The sequence below is a fragment of the Gobio gobio genome (genome assembly GCF_949357685.1).
Source record: "Gobio gobio genome assembly, chromosome: 4".
Taxonomy (NCBI): Eukaryota; Metazoa; Chordata; class Actinopteri; order Cypriniformes; family Gobionidae; genus Gobio; species Gobio gobio.
This window is the reverse complement of record NC_137100.1, coordinates 27,563,345-27,584,091: the sequence shown is the minus strand read 5'-3', so window position 1 is coordinate 27,584,091 and position 20,747 is coordinate 27,563,345. Positions and strand designations below refer to the sequence as shown.

Here is a 20,747-nt window from a genome sequence, read left to right as displayed (position 1 = left end):
TGGGAAACGTTTGTGTTAACACAAAAAAAAAAAGTGATTTACTACAAATTTACTATTAGCTATTGTGCTCATTCAATGTAGTTAAGAAATTCTGCCATCCTGAGTGATACAAAATCAACAAATATCAGAAATTCTGGGAGAAGCATGATGTTTTTTTGTGTGTGTGTGAAAATAAGAAGAAATAAAAACTTGAGGCACACTGCCACATGCTACACCAGACCCAACCCCCTTCAACTGTCTCGTGACATTACCCGCGCAAGGTTCTCGAGCAGTCTGACGTCTCATCAAAGGGAGACGCGTTCCACTGGATCAACTGGCTTTAAGTGTGGCGTGGCGGGATATTAGCCACCAGCTAACATATGTGCAGCCTGCGCTCTCACACATAGTCCTTCTCTGCCTTCATCTGCCTGTCTGCATCAATCACACAAGAATTAATTTACTCTGCTGACGTGAGGGCTTGATGAAGACGGGTTTCTCATCCTCTTTTCTTTGCTATGACATGCTTCTATTAGGTGTTGAGGGATTGTGTGGAGAGCGGCGCTGTGTGATGAGAGCTTTTTTTCCTTTTATACACATTGAGCTTATCAAATGCTTTGATGATGAGTACCAGGCTGGTTGTTTTGTGCGACTGAAATAGAAAATGACGGATTTTGAGTCTCAGTCATTAAAAAGACAAACGAAACAACTTTATAATGCTATATATACGTAAAGTACTGCTCCAGATGTTCCGTGTCCTAAGTGTGGTAGTCCAATCCATTGCAAAGTCATTTTTTTTGGCCTCAAATTATAGGTTACCCCTAACTAGCAGAACTCAGGTATTGCCTCTGCAACGGGGTGGGGAAAGATTGCGGTGTGGTAGTGGAGTGCGAAGAGGCAGAGTAGACTATAGTGTGCTGATGGGAGGGCATGCTGGCTGAGTGAGCACTCAAGCAGGGATCGGCAGTTTAAGACCCAGCATGCAGTCGCTCTGAACCCCCTGAAGGTCCGCCGCTATGCCACTCATTCCAGATATGTGCACCTGTCAGAGTGTCCACACCTGTCACCAGCCCTCACACACACACACACACACACACACACACACATATGTTCTGCTGTAGGGTGGCAGAGTTATCCAATCACAGAGTGTGTGCTGAAGATGGCCATAGATGGCTAAACAAACCCTTTCCCCTGAGAAAAAAAAAGATCTTGCTCTTTCATTGCTCAGGAGATTTAGTGGAGGTCTTAACTCTTCTAAAATCTTTTTCTTTGATTCAAGTAAATTAAAAATTAACACAAATGAGACAGTTCTTGACATACAGTAAAAGTACAGAGCTATACAATTTAATATCACAGCTCAGATAATTCAATCTTGGAAGAATTTAGTGAAAAAAAAAGTGACTTTTGATTGCAGATTTGCCAAATCTGAGCAAAATCGCTATTTGAACTTGTGAGAAAATGAAACTAAAAAGATAATTTTTTTAATTTATTTAATAAATCATATAAACAATACTTAAATTATATTTATATATTAAAAACAGGTCAAATGAATAAATAAATATTGTAACAAAATGCATTAAATTTTTTAAAATACCTTTTATAAACAAAAAATTCATAATAAATGTATTAATAAATTTAATTTAATTTAAAGGGGTTGTTCCGTGTGTTTTTTTCTAGGCTTGGTTGTGTTTATGGGGCGCTGTATAACATGTCTTAATACTTCTTTTTTTTTAAAACGCCGTATTTTTCTTATATTTTACCTTTATTCCACACCGCTGTCTCCACTGTCCTTTGAACGGCTCGTTTGCTTCTTTTAAACTGTGAAGCCCATCCCTCCGAAAAACGCAATGGTCTTAGACAATCAGACTCCTGAACTCTTGACCCATCAGGATCATAACACACACTGGACAGAATATCACTCAGCACAACCCACTGTAGATACACACACATTATATACACATTTATTATAATTTATTATTTATCATTTATCATATAGCACCTATTGTACATTGGTTCTCTACTGTGAATAATAATGGATACTGTACATTGTATATTATTATTATTATAGCTTAATGTATACTGTTTAATGTATGTTTAGTGTATATTGTTTAAAGTATATGTATATTGTAAGTATGTGTATATTGGTTAAAGCTGTGAGAACTACACTCACATTGTGTAAATTATTTATTGTAGTGTTTACTGTGCTGTGAGTAATTGTGGGCGCATCAGATGTGTAATCTGATGCTGCTTTAAAATTTTGTACATGTCATGACTGCTATGTTGCTCGGAACTGCACCAAGAATTTCACCTGCTGTTGCACTTGTGTACATGGCTGTGTGACAATAAAGTGATTTGATTTTGATTTGATTTGATTTGATTGGTTAGATGGCCAAATGTAATTTGTAGTTCTGCAACAGCTCTCTCTCTTTCGTAATGACTGCGACGTGGCCTTGCCCACTTTGTTGCGTGTTCGCGGGGGCAGTGTTTATGTCAATAGCAAGGATTTATGATGTCACCAACCCGGGAAGAAGCTTGTTGTAGTCCAAACCGGCCGTTTTTGTAGGCAATAAACTGCCATAACTTTAAAAGACAATGGGCCCTATTTTAACGATCTGAAACGCAAGTGTCAAAGCGCGAAGCACAAGTAACTTTGTGGGCGGGTCTCGGCGCTGTTGCTATTTTCCCGGCGGGATAAATGGCTCTTGCGCCCGGCGCAAATCTAAAATGGGTTGGTCTGAAGTAGCTTCATTATTCATAGGTGTGGTTTGGGCGTAACGTGAATAAACCAATCAGAGCGTCATCCAACATTCCCTGTAAAAGCAGGTGCGCAAGTTCCATTATGGATTGCTATTATTATGGCGTATTTACCAGGCGCACGCCAGGAGCGGTTCACAGCCGAGGAGACTGATGTTCTTGTAAGAGCAGTGAAAGACAGAGAAGTATCCCCAGGACGTCGCACCAGTGCCGCAAGCGCTACAATGACATCAGAAGACAGGGAAAGTCCAAGCTTGCCAGCATCAATCGGGCACGCCGTGTAACGGGAGGTGGATCTGCCTCTACTCAGGACCTGACGCCAGCAGAGGACATCGCTGCGTCCACCCTCACTGATTTTTTTTTCCTGGTTCTTGACGGACAAACCAATTTGTTAGATGTCCTTATATACATATATGTCTTGCCAGAAGTTGCCACTATTGGGCAAACAGGTCTCCTTAATTATTAGACTACAATTAGCCTGAATAATTTGTAAGCTAGATTTATGCCTATTTTTTCACATCTTCGTGGCACACCACAATGATTTCCGTCATCTCATGTGTTAATATTTTTTAGTGTAACAATTTATGATTTGCAAAAATAACTGTTGCATCTGTGTAGATTACATGAGCAAAGTGTATGCGCGTTGGCCACGCTATACATTATGGTCAAGCATGCGCCCTTAAAGGTCCCATTCCGCATGATCCCATTGTTCAAACTTTAGTTAGTGTGTAATGTTGCTGTTAGAGCATAAATAATACCTGTAAAATTATAAAGCTCAAATTTCAATGCCAAGCGAGATATTTTATTTAACAGAAGTTCCCTTTCAAAGCCTACAGCGAACGGCTGGCTTGGACTACATCCTGGTACTTCCTTCTTTAATTACGTCAGTAGAGCAGTAGAACAGACTAACCTCCGCCCACAAAGAAACGCGAAAAAGGGGGCGCGGTCTTGTTGCTCTCCCACGTGGAGAAGCGGACGTGTCGCGTGGAGAAAAGGAACTGTTGCGTTGAGTGTGTTTATCGCCATGTCGTCGAGACGCTGTTATTTTAATCCAGGAGTCAAATCACCTTTGTTTGGGACGCTGTAGAGATTATTGAACGCATACATCTCTCCGTTAAGAGGCGTGACCTTTCCAACATGCGCTAAGCTGCTGTCGAATCACAACACAGGAACTGCTGGCACGTGCGCTAAGCTGTGGTCAAATTACAACACGGTAAGCGCTGGCACAATCAGAACTCGTTACGTATTTCTGAAGGAGGGACTTCATAGAAAGAGGAAATCACCAGCCGTTTTTAGGACAGTGAAAACAGCGGTACACAGATAAGTACATTGTGTGAAAAATACTGTGTTTTTTTACACGCGAAACATGAACACATGTTATATTGCACACTGTAAACACAATCAAAGCTTCAAAAAAACACGAAGAACGGGACCTTTAAAATAGCATAATGAACAACGCGCAACGCGCCACTGACTTTAGACTAGGTTTTTTCTGGTCAGTGGCGCAATTGTTTAATGGAACAGCAAAATAGCACCAGGGATTGTTTGCGCCGGAACACGCCTCCTTTTTTGCGCTGAACCGCCCAGGTAGCGCAAGTTCATTCACTAGTTTAGCGACGTGCTTCTGTGGAGGGAAAAGCGCGCTTTGCGCGGGTGCAAAATAGGAATGACACATGCGTCGGTGTACAAAGTCAATTGCGCTGGGTGCAAGATAGGGCCCAATATCTCCGTTTGCCTTGAACTTTCAGCGCTGTAACTTTGCAGATAATGTTTATGCTCAAGCAGCAACATTACACACTAACTTTTTAAACTAAAGTTTAAAAAGTGAAATCGCATGCAACCACCCCTTTAATTAATAAAAACAATTTATTTGAATAAACTGGAATATTTTACGGACAACCAGTGAGCACGTTTACATGCACACCAGTACTCTGATAACTCAAAATAACTGGTTGTCCGGGTTTGCAAACCAATAACCCGACAATGCTAGTAAACCGTGTTTACAAGACTTTGCAAAAATCCAGCTGTGACGATTGGTTTATGCTTAAGCTGTTTATGACCTTACACCGATAAAGAAAAACAGGTTAACGCGTTTAAATGACCACCTGCATTGTCTTCTTATTAAGCATAATCGGGTTAAGAATGTGCATGTAAACGCGCTCAGTGACAACCGATCCATTTGGTTGCTGAGCACAGATTGAGACATGTTGAGAAAGAAGACACATTACGTTACTGGGGTCTCTTTCTCCATTTAAAGTCATTGCTGCCTAGGTAAACAATTGAGACTTTAAAAAGATCCCATTAGTAATTTTTCTTTCCCATGGGTTTAAATAATAACTCACTCATAATCACTCCCATGCTCTTCATTTCGGAAAGAAGGCAAAACACACAGCCAATGCAATTGATTTCCCAAGAAGCAGCGGCAACATTAATGCTTCTAGTTTGCCGGTCTAAAAATAAGATACAGTAGACAACAAACACCCTTTACTTGGACCAAGCAGTGAGAACATTCTGACGTCTTAATAGCTCCGCAAGATGAAAGCTGCATGATTGTCCTTCTAAGACATCGATGAGAAGTAATCAATCGAACAAAGTGGAAAATGCCCAGGCGGAGGTGAGGGGGGGCTGATAAAAAGCTAAAATGAACAGAGATAGTCAATATTGTGCTGCGGAGGGACGAGCGGCTGGAGGTTTCTGAGAATCAAGAATCAGTGAAGACAAGGAAGGGAAAAGAGTGGGTAGGAATGTCTCCTTCAATGGTATGCTCCCAATTAAACTCCTTCATATTTCTCGTCTCTCCTGGCTCATTCTGTCAGACCTCCTCTCCGGGCTGAAGCCTAAATAATGGACTGATATCAACTATCGTCTTGCAATTCCAGCTGTAATTAAGCCAGAGAAACTCTAGCTCGAGTAGCCAAAGATGATTCCCTACTGTCTTCACTACTGATCATTTTACCCTGGCCTCTTTTTAAAATCTGAACAGTGTCCAGCGCTCATCTAGTTAAAACCAGGCCAGATTGATGAGGGATCCTGACCCAGACAGACCTCATGGTTTATTTTCATTGGTTTCTGTTGTGGAATGGAGCTGACAGGTTTGCAAGTCCCGCATTCAATATTCTGCTGGAGTCCAGAAGATAAGACAGGATTAATCGTATTTTAACCATGATCACGATTTCTGCTTCTCTTATTTTTTTTTGACATTCTTGCATTTCATGTAGTTGCAAGAAGGTCAGATCTTTTCTCTTAATGGATACAGTTCCTGCCCAGTGTTTTACTAATGTTTCCAACCTGGTAACCACGCACACATACATCTATCGCTCTCTCTCTTTCTCTCACTCAAAAAAAGAGAATGATCTAAAAACTGTCATGTCTGTTGGATTTTAACTCAATTGTGATATTCCGCTCAAATGAAATTGTTATACAGCTGGTCTGTGCTCCTTCACAAGGTTGCTTGTGCTATTTGTCGCAAGTAAATCTGTGAGCAAACCTTCTCACATCTTCTTACATTGCTTTAATTGATCAAAATAAGTTAAGCAATTTTTTAACTTTTTAGTTGAAACAAGATTCAGCTCATTTTTTAAGCTAGTTTAATGTAATTTAAGTTTAAACAACTTACATTTTTAAGTACAATCAACTTGGTTGTTTACAATGAAACATGAATCTCGACAATATTGTTTGCAATTGTGGTTGCTGAATAAATGCACTTACGCATGTGTTACAATATAAGATCTTTTTTTGTTGTTTTAACAGAAAAACATTAACATAATATGGAATTATTGGAATTGATATTAGGAATTTCACTGTTTTAGCTTTTGACAGAAGCTTCTTAAGGTTTTTACCAGTTTTCATAATTGTAATTCAGGAAACTAGATGAGTTCGAGTTGTGTGGAAGTGCAATAATTCTGATGAATTATTCTGAAGAAATTTCTCAAATGAGAACAATCCTGACTTACTAATAATCATAATTCTAACTGTGGAGCAAATGTAATTAGTTTAAACGCATTATCATGGATGCTTTCTCTCCACTTTTACATCACATTCCTGTGTCCTGGTCGGACAGATCCAAAGAACTTGCACTGATAATCAAATTTTGCTAAACTTTGCACTGTTACTTTGAGGTCCTATAGCGAAACCATTCGTTTTCATTAGCTCACATTAGAGGTTTACAAAAAAAGACATATTTTAACACAGATCTCTATTTTCGCAGGTCAGTGACTCTCCTTGCTCAGCACATGTACTGTTTTTTTTCCACTTCTTTCTCTTCTATACAAATCCACTATAAAGCCACTAACTCCAAGGTGGTCCCATTAGGCCGACAGAGATGACATCATGCACCTCAACAGTCACGCCTCCACCATGTGTGTGCTGCGAGTAAGTTGGAGGTAATTATTGCGTACAGTCATACACGCTTCTTGCTTCAATAGAGTGGATGGAGGTCAGGGAAAGCTCTGTGACAGACACATGCTCAATCCAAAAGCGCTCTACAGATGGCCTCACTAAAAACTCTGTGCTTTGATATGGTACTTTTGGGGGGACCGCAGAGTCTCCTGCTCCCGTTGAACACGAGAGTGCAGAACTTTAGGAAGAGAGCCAGTCTGTCTTGACCTTATTGGAAGCATATGGCTGGAGAGAAAGCAGGGAAGCCACCGTTTAATTAAGTGTGGTTTGAACATGCTACAACAGTGTAGTGAGACGCGAATGCAGATGACAAAGGATGTGGCCTCCATATGTGCCTGTGTCTGTTTGTGTGCGTGAATGCACAGTATAATGGTAGTGTGAGGAGGTGCATCAGAAGACCGTCCTTCTTTGAACTAACCCATCATGCTCTTCAGCCTTGGGAAGTGGGCGCCTCTTAACTCCTAAAAACAAGCTACTTTACTGTAATTTTCTTGCTTTAAGCCCTTCCCCGTCTACACTGTAATAACGCATCAAAGAGACAAACTAGGCCCACTAGGCCCTCCATACTATAGTTAATATAACTAATGGTCATATCAGACTTTATTTTTGTCCCCATGAGGTTACCAAAAAACCTTTGTACCAAAAATACGATCAACTCTACTATTCAAAATAAATACAATGTATACATATAATTAGCAGGGACGGATACGGATTAACTGATTAAAAGTAGGATTTAAAAAAAGGATTTCTATTTAAAAAAATTACGTTATTTTGAACATTGATTTATATGTTTTAAAAAAAAAAACATTATGGATGATTATGGATATGGATGATTATGATTCTCATTTCATAATGAGAAATGTTCCTTAAGCAGCAAATCAGCATATTAGAATAATTTCTGAAGGATCATCATCATTTTGTCATCACAACAATAAATGACATTTTAAAATATATTGATATGGAAAGCAGTTCTTTTAAATGGTAAGAATATTTCACAATATTTCTGTTTTTACAGAAGTCCTTAGCAATGCATATTACTACTAATAATACATTTTGTATATATTTACGGTAGGAAATGTACAAAATATCTTCATGGAACATGATCTTTACTTAATATCTTTACTTAAAATTATGGTTTTTGGCATAAAAGAAAAATCGATAATTTTGACCCATACAATGTATTGTTGGCTATTGCCACAAATTAAATACTTATGACTGGTTTTGTGGTTTAGGGTCACATAAATGACTTCAGATATATTCATTTGTTTGATGTCAGATATTTGCAGAACCAACAAGCCGTTTCTGCAGCTCAGTTTCAATAAATGGTCTTTTTCTTTATTGTGAAGTTTTCAGTTCTAAAAGTTACAGTGTTTCTTGACACAATGAACTCTTTTATCTCAACGGATCAAGGAAAATTTGATTTCTCATGAATACAGTAGGTAATGGATAAGTAATATCATACCTTGAGCATCTAATTACATCCTGGAATGGATGAACATAGGGAAAATCCAAATCCACTTAAAATGTTCTATATTTAGGCATTTCAAAATTAAAGCTATTCCCAATACACAGGCATAAAGTTGAGTAGTACACGAGAGAGAAAGACTAGCTATCTAGCTATTTTCAAGAGTACAGCTGTTACTCAAATAAACATTATTCTTAACAATGATAAACTACTGTAAGAAAACATTTTATGCTTGTGTTTTTATTTACAACCTTTTTCAATAATGCGATACTCTGGTGAACATTTGTGCCATGTTTTTCAGATTCTGGTACATGACCGTAAAGCGTGTCATCTCATATTCGCTCTCCATGGCTGTTACAGACAAACAAGTCATTCATATGACCTAATGGAGCATCCCATACATGCACACAATGACACTCAGTCAAGCTAAATAAAGGGGTGCTTATACCATGGCCATCTTTCCATTTGAAACAAGCTGGTTATGTCTTTATGTCTTATTTTATTTCTAGAGAGACAGAAGGACACCTATCACACGCACACACGCACACATATTGAAAGGGCTGTGATTCTTTTTTTGGATGCAATGAGCTACAATCACACTTGCATACACACACACACACACACACACACACACACACACACACACACACACACACACACACTCAGACATCAGTTATCAGCCTTTGTCTGTAGGGGTTCTTATCATGCAGCTGCATTACAGGAAGGGGCAGAGGGTTTTTGAGGAACAATGCACAGGCACCTGACCTCTCTGGCATGACCTTGTGTTTCCACACCCTTCGGGCCCTGTGCGAGGGGACACTGCCATCTACACCCACATACAGAAATAGATCGCTCATTTTCCACTGACAGTACGAGGGACAGCCAGACAGGACAGCCTTATTTCTTGTATCTTAAGTGCTGATGCCATGTCCTGTGCTTATTTAAGATCAGTCAAGCCGATCTTGCATGCATCAATTACATTAAGTTTTACTTAATCATTGCAGTGCCATTATATTCCACCTATAACTATTCCACCGTTTTTAAATAGTTTTGTACATGCAGCATCATAGCCTGACAAGCCAGGCTTGTCAGGTTTATCCCGCCAACTCACCATTGACAGGGCTCAATCCGAGGGGCGGGATAAACGGTTGTCTTTCAAATTCCCTCTGCACGTAATTGGATAGCGCCATGAGTGCCACAACCAACCAGAGCGAAGAAGAAGGTGAAGCCGAGCTAACGTTAGTTGATAGACTTTCGCCGTATCCGGTAGGCAAAACTTCGAACATATCTTCTTTTCTTAAGAATGACTTCAGTGCCGTTCTTTGTTCTTTTCTCAAAAAAAAGCTTAACTCCAAGTCTTCCAGAGTCGCGGCCAAAGCCGATTCAAAAGACCGCTGTTCGTCAGTTTTGTTTACTAGTAGCACGCTGAACCTCCGCAACTCTGCCGTGACGTGCCGTCATTACGTAAGCCCGCCCACCGACTCTACACACGCTGTGATTGGCCTGACCAGAGTTTGGTTTTTCCAGCTCTCAGGTCTACCGAGAGTTGCTAGACTACGTTCGCGGCAAAATAAACTTTCTGCCGCTAGGGTGCGTCTAGATTTCTAGGCTAGCAGCATCATGCATTATTATTATGAACTCATATTAACTAAATGTACATGAAATATTTGTACTTTTGAAAATGCATCTGTCAGTCAAATATAAATTAATGCAGAAAAAAAAGTAACGTTGCACCTGTCAACTAACTCTCATTAGAGTGTTAGTAGAGTATTATTAGAATGTCTTCTCAACATCTGCTAACACTTTGGGCCAGATTTACTAAACAGGGGAAATTAGCGCGAGAGCGCAATCCCATAAAAGCGCCAATGGGAGTGGAAGGTTCTGTGCATGATCTATAAACGCAATCTACCAAGGGCTGCGAAAATTAGTATCTGGTTTAAGACATGCTTTTTTTGAGTGGTAATTAATGGCGCAAATACCAGGATTGACTAGCGCAAACCATAGTAAATCGCGTTGCATGATTCATTTAAATACTCTCCTCCCATCAATTTTGCATCTGAAAGGGAAACTCTTACAAATGCATTTGCAATAAGGTCAGCCGCAAAAATAACCGTGTCTATGCCTTTTCATCGCAAATTTTAAATCCTGACAGTATTTTTTAGGGTTTGCGCTGGTGGAAGCTGTTAGTAAATCTGTCCTTTTATTTTGATGCTCCCCCAAAATACATTCCACTGACTATAAGTAACTTTGCAAGTGCAACTTATTCTACTAACCTGAACCCTATCCCTAACAGTCAACTAATACTCAACTAACACTCTAATAAGAGTTAGTTGACATGCATATAAGTGCAACATTACTTATCGCCAAAAGAATGCCTAAACGGGACCGTCCAAATAAAGTGTAACCGATAACTATAACAATATAACTATATTAGCGTCCACACCAACACGCAATACTGTTTTGTTTATTATAAGCGCACACACCAATTCTATCGTCTGCCACTTTAAATGCTCAAGATCTTTATAGCAGGGTGGATTCTGATTGGCGGTCAACATTGTTATTGTTCATCAGCTGAAAAAAAAATCATTCTGAATGTGATTCCAATGATATTGATCCTCTGGTTCGTTATCTTTGTAGAGTGGGCTATTTATGTGAACGATTTTTAAAAGTCCTTGGTGTGAACGAGCCATTATAGGCTACTTATACATTATACATTCTTATTCTCTTTTAGTTACAATCTTATACATTCGTCTTAATTCAGACCTAAAATTGTTTATACAATTCATACAAATATTCATCTACAATCACAACTTTTTCAGTAAATATCAATATATTGTGTGCAATGCATGCACTATTCGGTGTATGTAACATTGGAATGACTGGAGAAGCCATAGGGATCCGTTAAACTAGCCATAAAAACCCTTTAGAGTCTTTATAAATAAATAAATAATAACAGCCTTTATCCCCTGGATCAAATGTTTAGTGGCACCCCCAGGTCTGGCGGTGGAGGGGGGAATGCAGTCCAAGGGCAGCGGTTCACTAGAGGCGTCCACACAAGCTGTTGAATGAATAGAGTCTTGCTTACTCACCCTGCCTCTCCACGCCTATTCTTCTCCATTTGCTTCGCCAGCGCAATAAGCCAAGTGCTAAATTTAGCAGCACAGGACACTATTTTTAGACCACTACCATTTTTTGAGACATTTATTAGGGGAAGGATGCTAAAAAAAACTCATGCACGCACGCACACATACGGACCCACATCACACACACAAACAGAGGGAGGAAGGGGGAGAGGGTGGGGGCTCCTAATTTGGACACATCTGAAATACACTCATTTTAAAAGTGTTGCCGTAGATGCTTTGCAGCTGTTTCCAATCAGAGGGAAGAGTAGAGAAAACACGAGAAAAGGAGGCAGAACAAATGCTCTCCTCGGTTCTCCTCGTCGACATCCTGCTGCCATGTGGCAGAAGTTCAACAAGTTGTTCAAAGGCTGTGGGGTCAACGTGCTCTGGACTGGTGCTGCTCCTCACTGAATGAGCGATGAGGTCTGCTTTGAAGCCTGGGCAGATGTCTCACACGCATGTCACATTTCACAGTTATTTTTCATCTAGTCAAGGATCCGTAGAAAACGTATTCTGGTTTGTTATTATACAAAGACTTCTGAATCTCTCACAGTCTACAGGAAGCCATATCATTCAGTGATGTAATGTATGTATTTTAATATTTATACATTAAAGCCTATGTACACACATGCTGTACCGTTCAAAAGTTTGGGTCGGTAAGTTTTTTTAATGTTTAAGTAACATCAATCACCAATGCCGCATTTATTTGATAAAAATACAGTAAAAACAGTAATATTGTGAAATATTATTATAATTTTAAAAATCGGGTTTCTATTTTCATTTATTTAAAAAATTTATGTTAATCCTGTGATGGCAAATCTGAATGTTCAGCATCATTACTCCAGTCTTTGGTGTCACATGATCCTTCAGAAATCATTCTAATATGCTGATTTGCTGAAGAAACGTTTCTTATTATTGGTATCAATGTTGAAACAGTCAAACAGTTTGTGCTGCTTAATATGTTTATGGAAAAGGTGATACTTTTTTCAAAATGATTTGATGAATAGAAAGTTCAAAAGAACAGCATTTGTTTTAAATAGAAATCTTCTGTAACATTACAATGCATTACAATATTTACTTATATACGGCATCAAGTAGTATAAAGCAATATACTATACTATATAAATGGGAAGAAACATTTTTTGTTATGGTGGTTGAAAGTCTCTTCACATCCTGATAGCAATCACTAAGTTATGTGGTCTAAATGTATTTATATGTTTATATATTGTCTGTGGAAGGCGTAGGACCATAACATGTTTGTCCGAATGCAATGATACGATGCCTGTCAAAGTATGTGTTTTCATATTATTGTAATGTTATGTGCTGTGTGCGTTCATGTGTTTTGAAGGAGGCATGGCTTTGGAGATGCTCTGTAGGCAGGATGGGATCTATGTTTTCAAAGCTAGCTCGCTATTGCTAGCCTCTCTGAAAATTGCCTACCCTACCTTTAATATTTAAATGACGAAAAACCACACCTTTCTATGCAAATTATGCTCATAGATTGTGCATTACATACAGCCAATTGTAAGGTGTATTATACCTGTTCAAACAATCAAGTGTATGACATACATACATACATACTCTAAGAATAATAAAGCCTCCCTTTACACTATTCTGTTTGTGATGCTCATTGTTCATCACTCTTCCTCTGTTGACTTATCTATGTCACAAGGTTTATTTTCTTAACTAAAGCCTCTTCTGAGTTTCAAATTCAAAAATTCTGGCAAAAACATTGAGCTTGAACATCATTCGGTTAAATTACCATAAACTTATTGACTCTTCGCGTGAGCCATTAATAGTATGTGTGTGCGTGGTGGTAGATTATGGTGGTACACAAATATTTCCCTCTATCAGATGTATGTTTGTCTGTAACAGGACACAGTTATGTGAGTGTGTTATGTCATAGCGGGCCTTTGTACGTTAAATAGATGGTCATTGAGCCTCTGCGCTGAGAGAAAACCGCTGTAGGCTAATGTTCTCTCTGATCTCTGATTACTCAAACTAGTAAGAAAGAAAGTCTTTTCAAAAGACAGCTGAGGGAATGTTCTACTGGAGGAGCCTGCTAATGTGCTAAGTCCTTACGAGGAAAATATCTTTTAATTAACTCTTTACTGCCACTTTGAAAAGAAATGAAATTCAGTTAATTAGTGTACCTTGTCCACATTAAGCATTCTCCGAGACGTTTAATGAACCTGTGTTTATCTTCATTTCCACCCCCCTTCTCCTTCTACTTTAAACAGATGCATGTTGAGAGAAGCCTGACGCCTGCAACCGTCCTTACACATCTCAGCACACGGCAACACATATGAGGGGGAAACATCATGAGGGAGCTTTCTGGAATCTCATTAACCAAGCAGGTAGTCATTAACAGTGTGACCTTTGGAAATAATCACCAGCCTCCCTCCTTGTCGCTCTCTCTCTCAGTTTGCCTCCCGCAGCTTACGGCTAAACGCGCTCCTTTCTATTGCCGATTCATTTAGAAGTTATGGAGGTGAGAGAAGAGAGAAGATTAAAAGGTTGATGTTCAGATAAAGCTAATCTACGATGGGATGGGCTTGGCAAACTCTCTCTCAAGTGTTTGTGTCCTGTTCACACGACCGCTCCACGTGATGACGTGAGTGTTGACATGAGTAAGACATGCAGCCACAACGTGCTTCCCTTCTATCATAGTCATGTTAGTTTCTCTCGCTTTTGCATCGTTTTTAATACTGTTAAAACTGTTCTGAATTCATAATCAACAACAACAGCAACAAAACAATTTGATTGGTGTTTACGAATTAGTCATTGAGCTGTCGCTTTTACCTAAAGCGACATACAGCACATTACACATTAATTTGACTTTATTTATATATATATATATACAGTATATATATATAATTATTTAATAATTAACTAATTTTATATATTTCTTATAATAAAATGTTGTTTAAAATTATATATTTTATAACATTTTCTTTTATTTTAACATTATTCATATTTTTGTATTATTTGTAATTGGTATGTTTTTTTTTATTAAATATTATTTATATAATGTTTATTTTTTATCATATTGATATATTTTCCATTATTCATTAATTTACTGATTTCATGTAAAAGCCAATACCAAAAAAGTTTGGCGAGAATCAATACAACTGATCTGTCATCGTTTGCACAAAAATGAAACCAGTGCTAATGCCACCTTTACATGGAATTATCGTAAATACATGGACATGAGCCCCCTCTCAAGTCATATTTACCAGCTTGGGATCATTTTGATATCCAAGTTCCTGAGTTGGGTCTGCCATCATCTTTAAACACGATTGCTGCTACGACTGGTATTCTTTATTAGTGTCTTTTCATTAAAGTTTATATACATATTACATATTTACGTATATGAATATGTTTTATACACAGCGGAAATAGCCGGTATTTAAACGGAATTCCAGGTCAAGCATCTAGATAGTACGGTGAATGTTTATGGTTGTCAATGAATGGGACGCTAAATAACATTTTGGCTTTAATACGGTTTTCCTATTAAGAATGCCATGATTCCGGTTCTTTCAGACAACAAAGCACTTGAATGCAGCGAGCTCGTAATCACGACTTCAGAAGTGGGAAGTAGGACATTTCTGATAGCACGTGAGGGAGGCATAATGTCTGGCACAGTGCATTATGGGAAATCTATGCCTGTTTAAGTTTTTTTATCACCTGCCAAATAAATGCTGCATTGCACTTGTGCCAACAGAAGAGAGCCTTTTGACAACCAAAGCATGTTGTTGTGTTTTTGTTGTTTCCCCCCTGCTAATCTAAAACTAGATAATTTTACCTTACTCAAGCACTCGTAATTTGTTCTTTCTTCAAGACTTAAGGTGTAATTATCTGGACCTTCCCACCTTTCGCCTCGCCTCAGATGTTAAGACGTAGGAGACTTTTAATGAGTTTTTTTTTTGTGTGTGAAAGCTGAACATGGTAGCAAAGGTGCTTGGACTGAGGTATGAAGATGTATGAATTGAAAAATATGTTCTATCAACATTACTTAGCTTGCATAACAATAAACACAGTTATTAATTTGTTTTATTTAATAAGGTTCATGTGTATTATAAATCTATCACCATTCTGTCTTGTGATATAATAAATAAAATCAGATAGTGGAAAGATCCTTTTGACAAACATTTTTAAAATCTATCCGAGAAAATGTTCCTCTATTGCAAATTATATTGTCCATTCGCATGTTTATGTTATTAATTACGCCATTGTCAGATCGAGAAAGGCATACATTTCTGCTGAATGAAATAATGGCCTGACCTACGAAAACAGAGATAAAAATGGGGTGAAAACGGAAGACATAAGCGGAAAGAAAGAGCCAGGGATAGTAGAGTAGGGTAGAAGAGCCTCTAGCCTCTCATAAATAGAGCTAAAGAGGCTGGGCAAGCCTCTCACTGCCTCTCTCCCAACAACGCTAATTATCAACCAAAGACATGCTAATTACATGGAGCTTTATTGCTAATGTAGCGGGCTGCTCTTCAAGACGCCCACACGCTGCGCCCGGCTCCCCTGCCTCTCCTTATCCTCCCACTGCACCCCACAGGCACTCCAGGCAAAGACAGGAAAGATTGCTCGGATTTGTGTGTTTTATATGAGTGTGTGTGTTTTTTGCCCGTTTAAACAATGCTAAATCTATGTATGTACAGCACACGTTTGAGACCGTCCGAAGTCGATGCGTGTCTCACACACACAAACCCTCACACACTCTACAGCTCAAAGCTGAACTATGGCACTGATACCCCTATGCCGAGTTCCCCCTCCGGCCCACCCCAAGGCCTCGTCCCCATCCTGCCATCACAACAGGAAGCCTGCTTTGTTCCTCTTTACCTCCTACCGCCCACATCCCCTGGCCGTGATGTAACCTAGCAGCAGAAAAACGGGGCCCTGCAGGAGCTCAACACTTTAGCGTCGACAAATCCAGTTAGGGCGGCATTTTAGCCACCTTCAAATCGATTTCTCTAACACGAAATCTGGCAAATTGGAAAGAAACTCCACTAAAGCTGTTGCTTGGTGATGGGAGCAGTTTGACTCGCTATGCTCTTTTTTTTAACTTTCTTTCCAATTCAATGTTTGCGTGTGCTGATTCTTTAGTGTGCTTAATAGATCTGTCTTCACATGGCAAACCGTAACATTTATGACCTGCTTTTTGAAGAGACAGTTCACCCAAAAATTACAATTTTATCATGACTTACTCACCCTCAAGTTGTTCCAAACCTTTATGAGTTTATTTATTCTGTTGAACACAAAAGAAGATTGTTGGTAATCAAACAGTTGACATAGCCATTGACTTCATTAGTAGAAAAAAAAACAATAATATGGAAGTCAATGGCTACCGTTCAACTATTTGGTTACAGCCATTCTATAAAATATTTTATTTTGTGTTCAACAGAAGAAAGAAATTCATACAAGTTTGGAACAACATGAGGGTAAAATAAATGAAGAAAAACACAGGTGAAGTGAAAAACACTGATTCTCTTTTCATCACGGCACCTGTTAGTGGGTGGGATATATTAGGCAGCAAGTGAACATTTTGTCCTCAAAGTTGATGTGTAGGAAGCAGGAAAAATGGGCAAGCGTAATGATTTGAGTATCAGTATTGAGGTCAGTATCCATCAAAAGTGGTCCAAGGAAGGAACAGTGGTGAACCGGCGACAGGGTCATGGGTGACCAAGGCTCAGTGACGCATGTGGGGAGCGAAGGCTGGCCCGTGTGGTCCGATCAAACAGACGAGCTACTGTAGCTCAAATTGCTCAAAACTTAATGCTGATTCTGATAGAAAGGTGTATGGGGCTGCATAGCATATATTAGGACATTAGGTCATAATGTTATGCCTGATCGGTGTAAACAATCTCAGAGCTCAATAATAAAGAGAGTATCAGGTCTAACTAAACTAAAAGAGGTTTTGTTAAAAATGTGAGAATGACTCATAATAGTTTGAATTGTAATGTACTGTAATATTTGACAAATATTTCAAATGCCTTTATAGTTGTATATCTGTCATATAGAGTTAAATAGTGTTGTATGTTCCATATTTTTAAATTATAATCTTTATAATATATACTAAAACAAATGATTACATTTTTGGTAATTCATGTTTATTGTAAAGTACATTTAAAAACTTTTATTGAAATGTAATTTTGAAAATTATAAAAAGTGCGTCTTTATTCATTAATGCTGGACCGTGAATCTGACTTTACATTCCATTTTAGTCTCCCCTGATAATAATAAAAAACATTGCAATGAAAAAATTTACTTGAATGGCACATTTTTATACCACCACTTCAGTGTAAATAGGATTAATTTCTTCCTTGCATTTCTAAACAACTGGCCATGAAGTGTGGACTATAATACACACTAAAAAGCATATGACTGTTCAGTTTCTGAGGACTCCAATATGAATGAATGACAAATATTCTAAGAATAAATCACAATAAATCTAGTATTATACATTTACTTGAGTCTTTTCACAAGTGCAATGAGCAGCTGCTCATGCTTGGAGTGCATTTTTATAATTGTGCCTTGATGCACTGTAGGAATAACAAGCACTTTCTATCTGCCTTTAAAGCTGCCTCAAGGTCTGAGTTTGTATCAGACAAAAACACAGGGCATGTTTCGCACTTTATGACAGATGATCACTGAACTTACAAAAACCCATCTTTGCGAGATGATAATTTTCTAGCACAAAAAAAAAAAACAGATTAAAAATATATAAATTAGAAAAGAGATGCCACACTGGCTTTTTAAGATATATGCGTATGGAAATATTCTTGCTGAATATGTAAATAAAACAAAAATATAATTAAATGAAAGGAAGTTGGGACACAGAGTGTGCAGATAAAAAGGAAGTAGACGGAAAAACAAGTTTTTTTTCCAGTCTGACTCGAAGTGCAAAGCAATTGGATTGCACTTAGATTGAGAACAAACCACTTCACAAACTCACCCATAGATCTAGGGATATTAAGAAATGTTTGTGGATGTGGACCTGTCCATGTGTTGTTGTGCTTTGGCATGGCGAGAGGATACCTTAAAGCCCTTTAGTCCTTCAAAGGACCACCTTGTCAACCGATGTATGTCACCTTTGCTTGTCAAGATTTGTTGTGACATCTCAGAAAAGCAGATTACAGCTCACGCTGCAACATGCTTTTGGATGTTTGCCGCCAATCGCTTAGCATGGCCTGACCTCAGGTACGGTTAAAGGCAGGAACCAACAGACAACTGCCTCTAAGACCTGAGAGCTTTTAGGAGCATTAAGCTGATTGAGAAAATGTAGACATCAAAGCAGCATGCATTCAGAAAGAACAGAGTGCAATGAAATACAGCATGACACTGGATGTATTTAGTGCACTTTTTATATAGTCTATTTTCTAGTCCATTAGACTGCTAAAAACGTGTTGGGTTTGTGTCTATAGTGTCATGGACAAGGGTTGAGCTGAAAATAAGGGAGCAATGGCACTATGCACAAGGAAGTCATAGTCACGTGTTAATGATACATTTCGTCTACTGAAATATCACACATAAAACACTCATTTATGTACATCTTTCTGTATACACACTCACTGTTGCAGGGGTTTTCAACCTTTACAGTCCCCCACCCAGACTTTCATTCAACCTAACATTTCCTATGTAACATATTGTCATAAGTTTCATTTTGAACAGCAACTAAAGTACATAACATTTATTAACATTTATTTTAACTTGATCAGAAATGTCATAAAAAAGTGAAAAATTCACACTACTGTTCAAACGTTTGGTGTCAGTAAGATAAAAACACACTATATATATATATATATATATATATATATATATATATATATATATATATATATATATATATATATATATATATATATATATATATATATAGCAAGGATGCATTAAACTGATCAAAATTGACAGTAAAGACATGTATAATGTCACAAAAGATCTATTTAAATAATGCATGCGCTAGATGAGCTTTCTATTTATAAAAAGTCTCATGGTTTCGTCATGATCATAATCAAGATTTTTGTTTATTAAAAATGCTTCCTCAAAAATATTAAGCAGCACAACATTGTTTTGAACATTGATTATGAGATTATTAAAAAAAAAAATTGTGGAAGCAGTTTTTATCATTTAGCACCAAATCAGTATATTATAATGATTTCTGAAGGATCGTGTGACACTGAAGACTGGAGTGATGATGCTGAAAATTCAGCTTTGCCATCACAGGAATATATTACATTTTAAAATGTATTAAAAACAATTATTATTAAATTGTAATAACACTTCACAAAATGACTGTTTACTGTATCTTTGAACAAATAATTGCAGCCTTGGTTTTTTCTTTCAAAAACAAACCAAAAAAGTTACAAACCCCAAACTTTTGAGCAGTAGTGTTTTTTTTTAATAATTATTATGAAAAGAAAAATCATTATAACAATCATAACAATAACCTGCTTAGTGTGGGAATGTCAGGTTAGTGTGTTTAGAGAAACTCACCTCCACAATGTCAGAGTTGGTCCTGCTCTCATGTGGCTCGTTGTACTCGGTGTATTTGAGCAACACTTTGTCCATATCTGTGCTGGCATACTGGAACAGCTTGTTGGTACTGTTGAAGATGATGAGGGCAATCTCACAGTCACACAACACGCTCAGCTCATAGGCTTTCTTCATCAGGCCAAACTTTCTCTTTGTAAACGTCACCTAGACAGAGACAGAAGAGGGGAAACAAGGTTAGACAAGTCGCAGGCTGCACTGACGGCGTATAAAAACTGAGATGGATGACTCTATGTGTGTTTGCTCAGCGCGTTGATGCTCTTAAATATTCCTGACTCCTGAGTTGTCCTAAAAACAGCGTCTCTTCGGAAAATCAATGTTACTTTTCTTTCCTTCTGTCTACTTTCCTTTATTTTCCTTTGTGTTCTTCCAAATTATCTGGAAAAATAGACAATAGCATAATAGCTCCTTCCTCTCATAAATCAACTGAAGATCTTTTAAAAATGCCATTCTTTAACCCAAAGTAAAATATC

General features: G+C 38.1%; 1 protein-coding gene across 9 annotated transcripts in view; it reads right to left on the bottom strand.

Annotated features, from left to right (window-relative positions):
* Nucleotides 1-20,747, bottom strand: part of mef2cb (myocyte enhancer factor 2cb) — a 92,048-nt gene that overhangs the window by 18,796 nt on the left and 52,505 nt on the right. For all 9 annotated transcript variants that reach the window (XM_079815038.1, XM_079815042.1, XM_079815040.1 and 6 more), the window contains exon 3: nt 20,218-20,421. In XM_079815038.1, the coding sequence (XP_079671164.1) occupies nt 20,218-20,421 (204 nt within the window). The remainder of the gene's footprint in view (nt 1-20,217; nt 20,422-20,747) is intronic.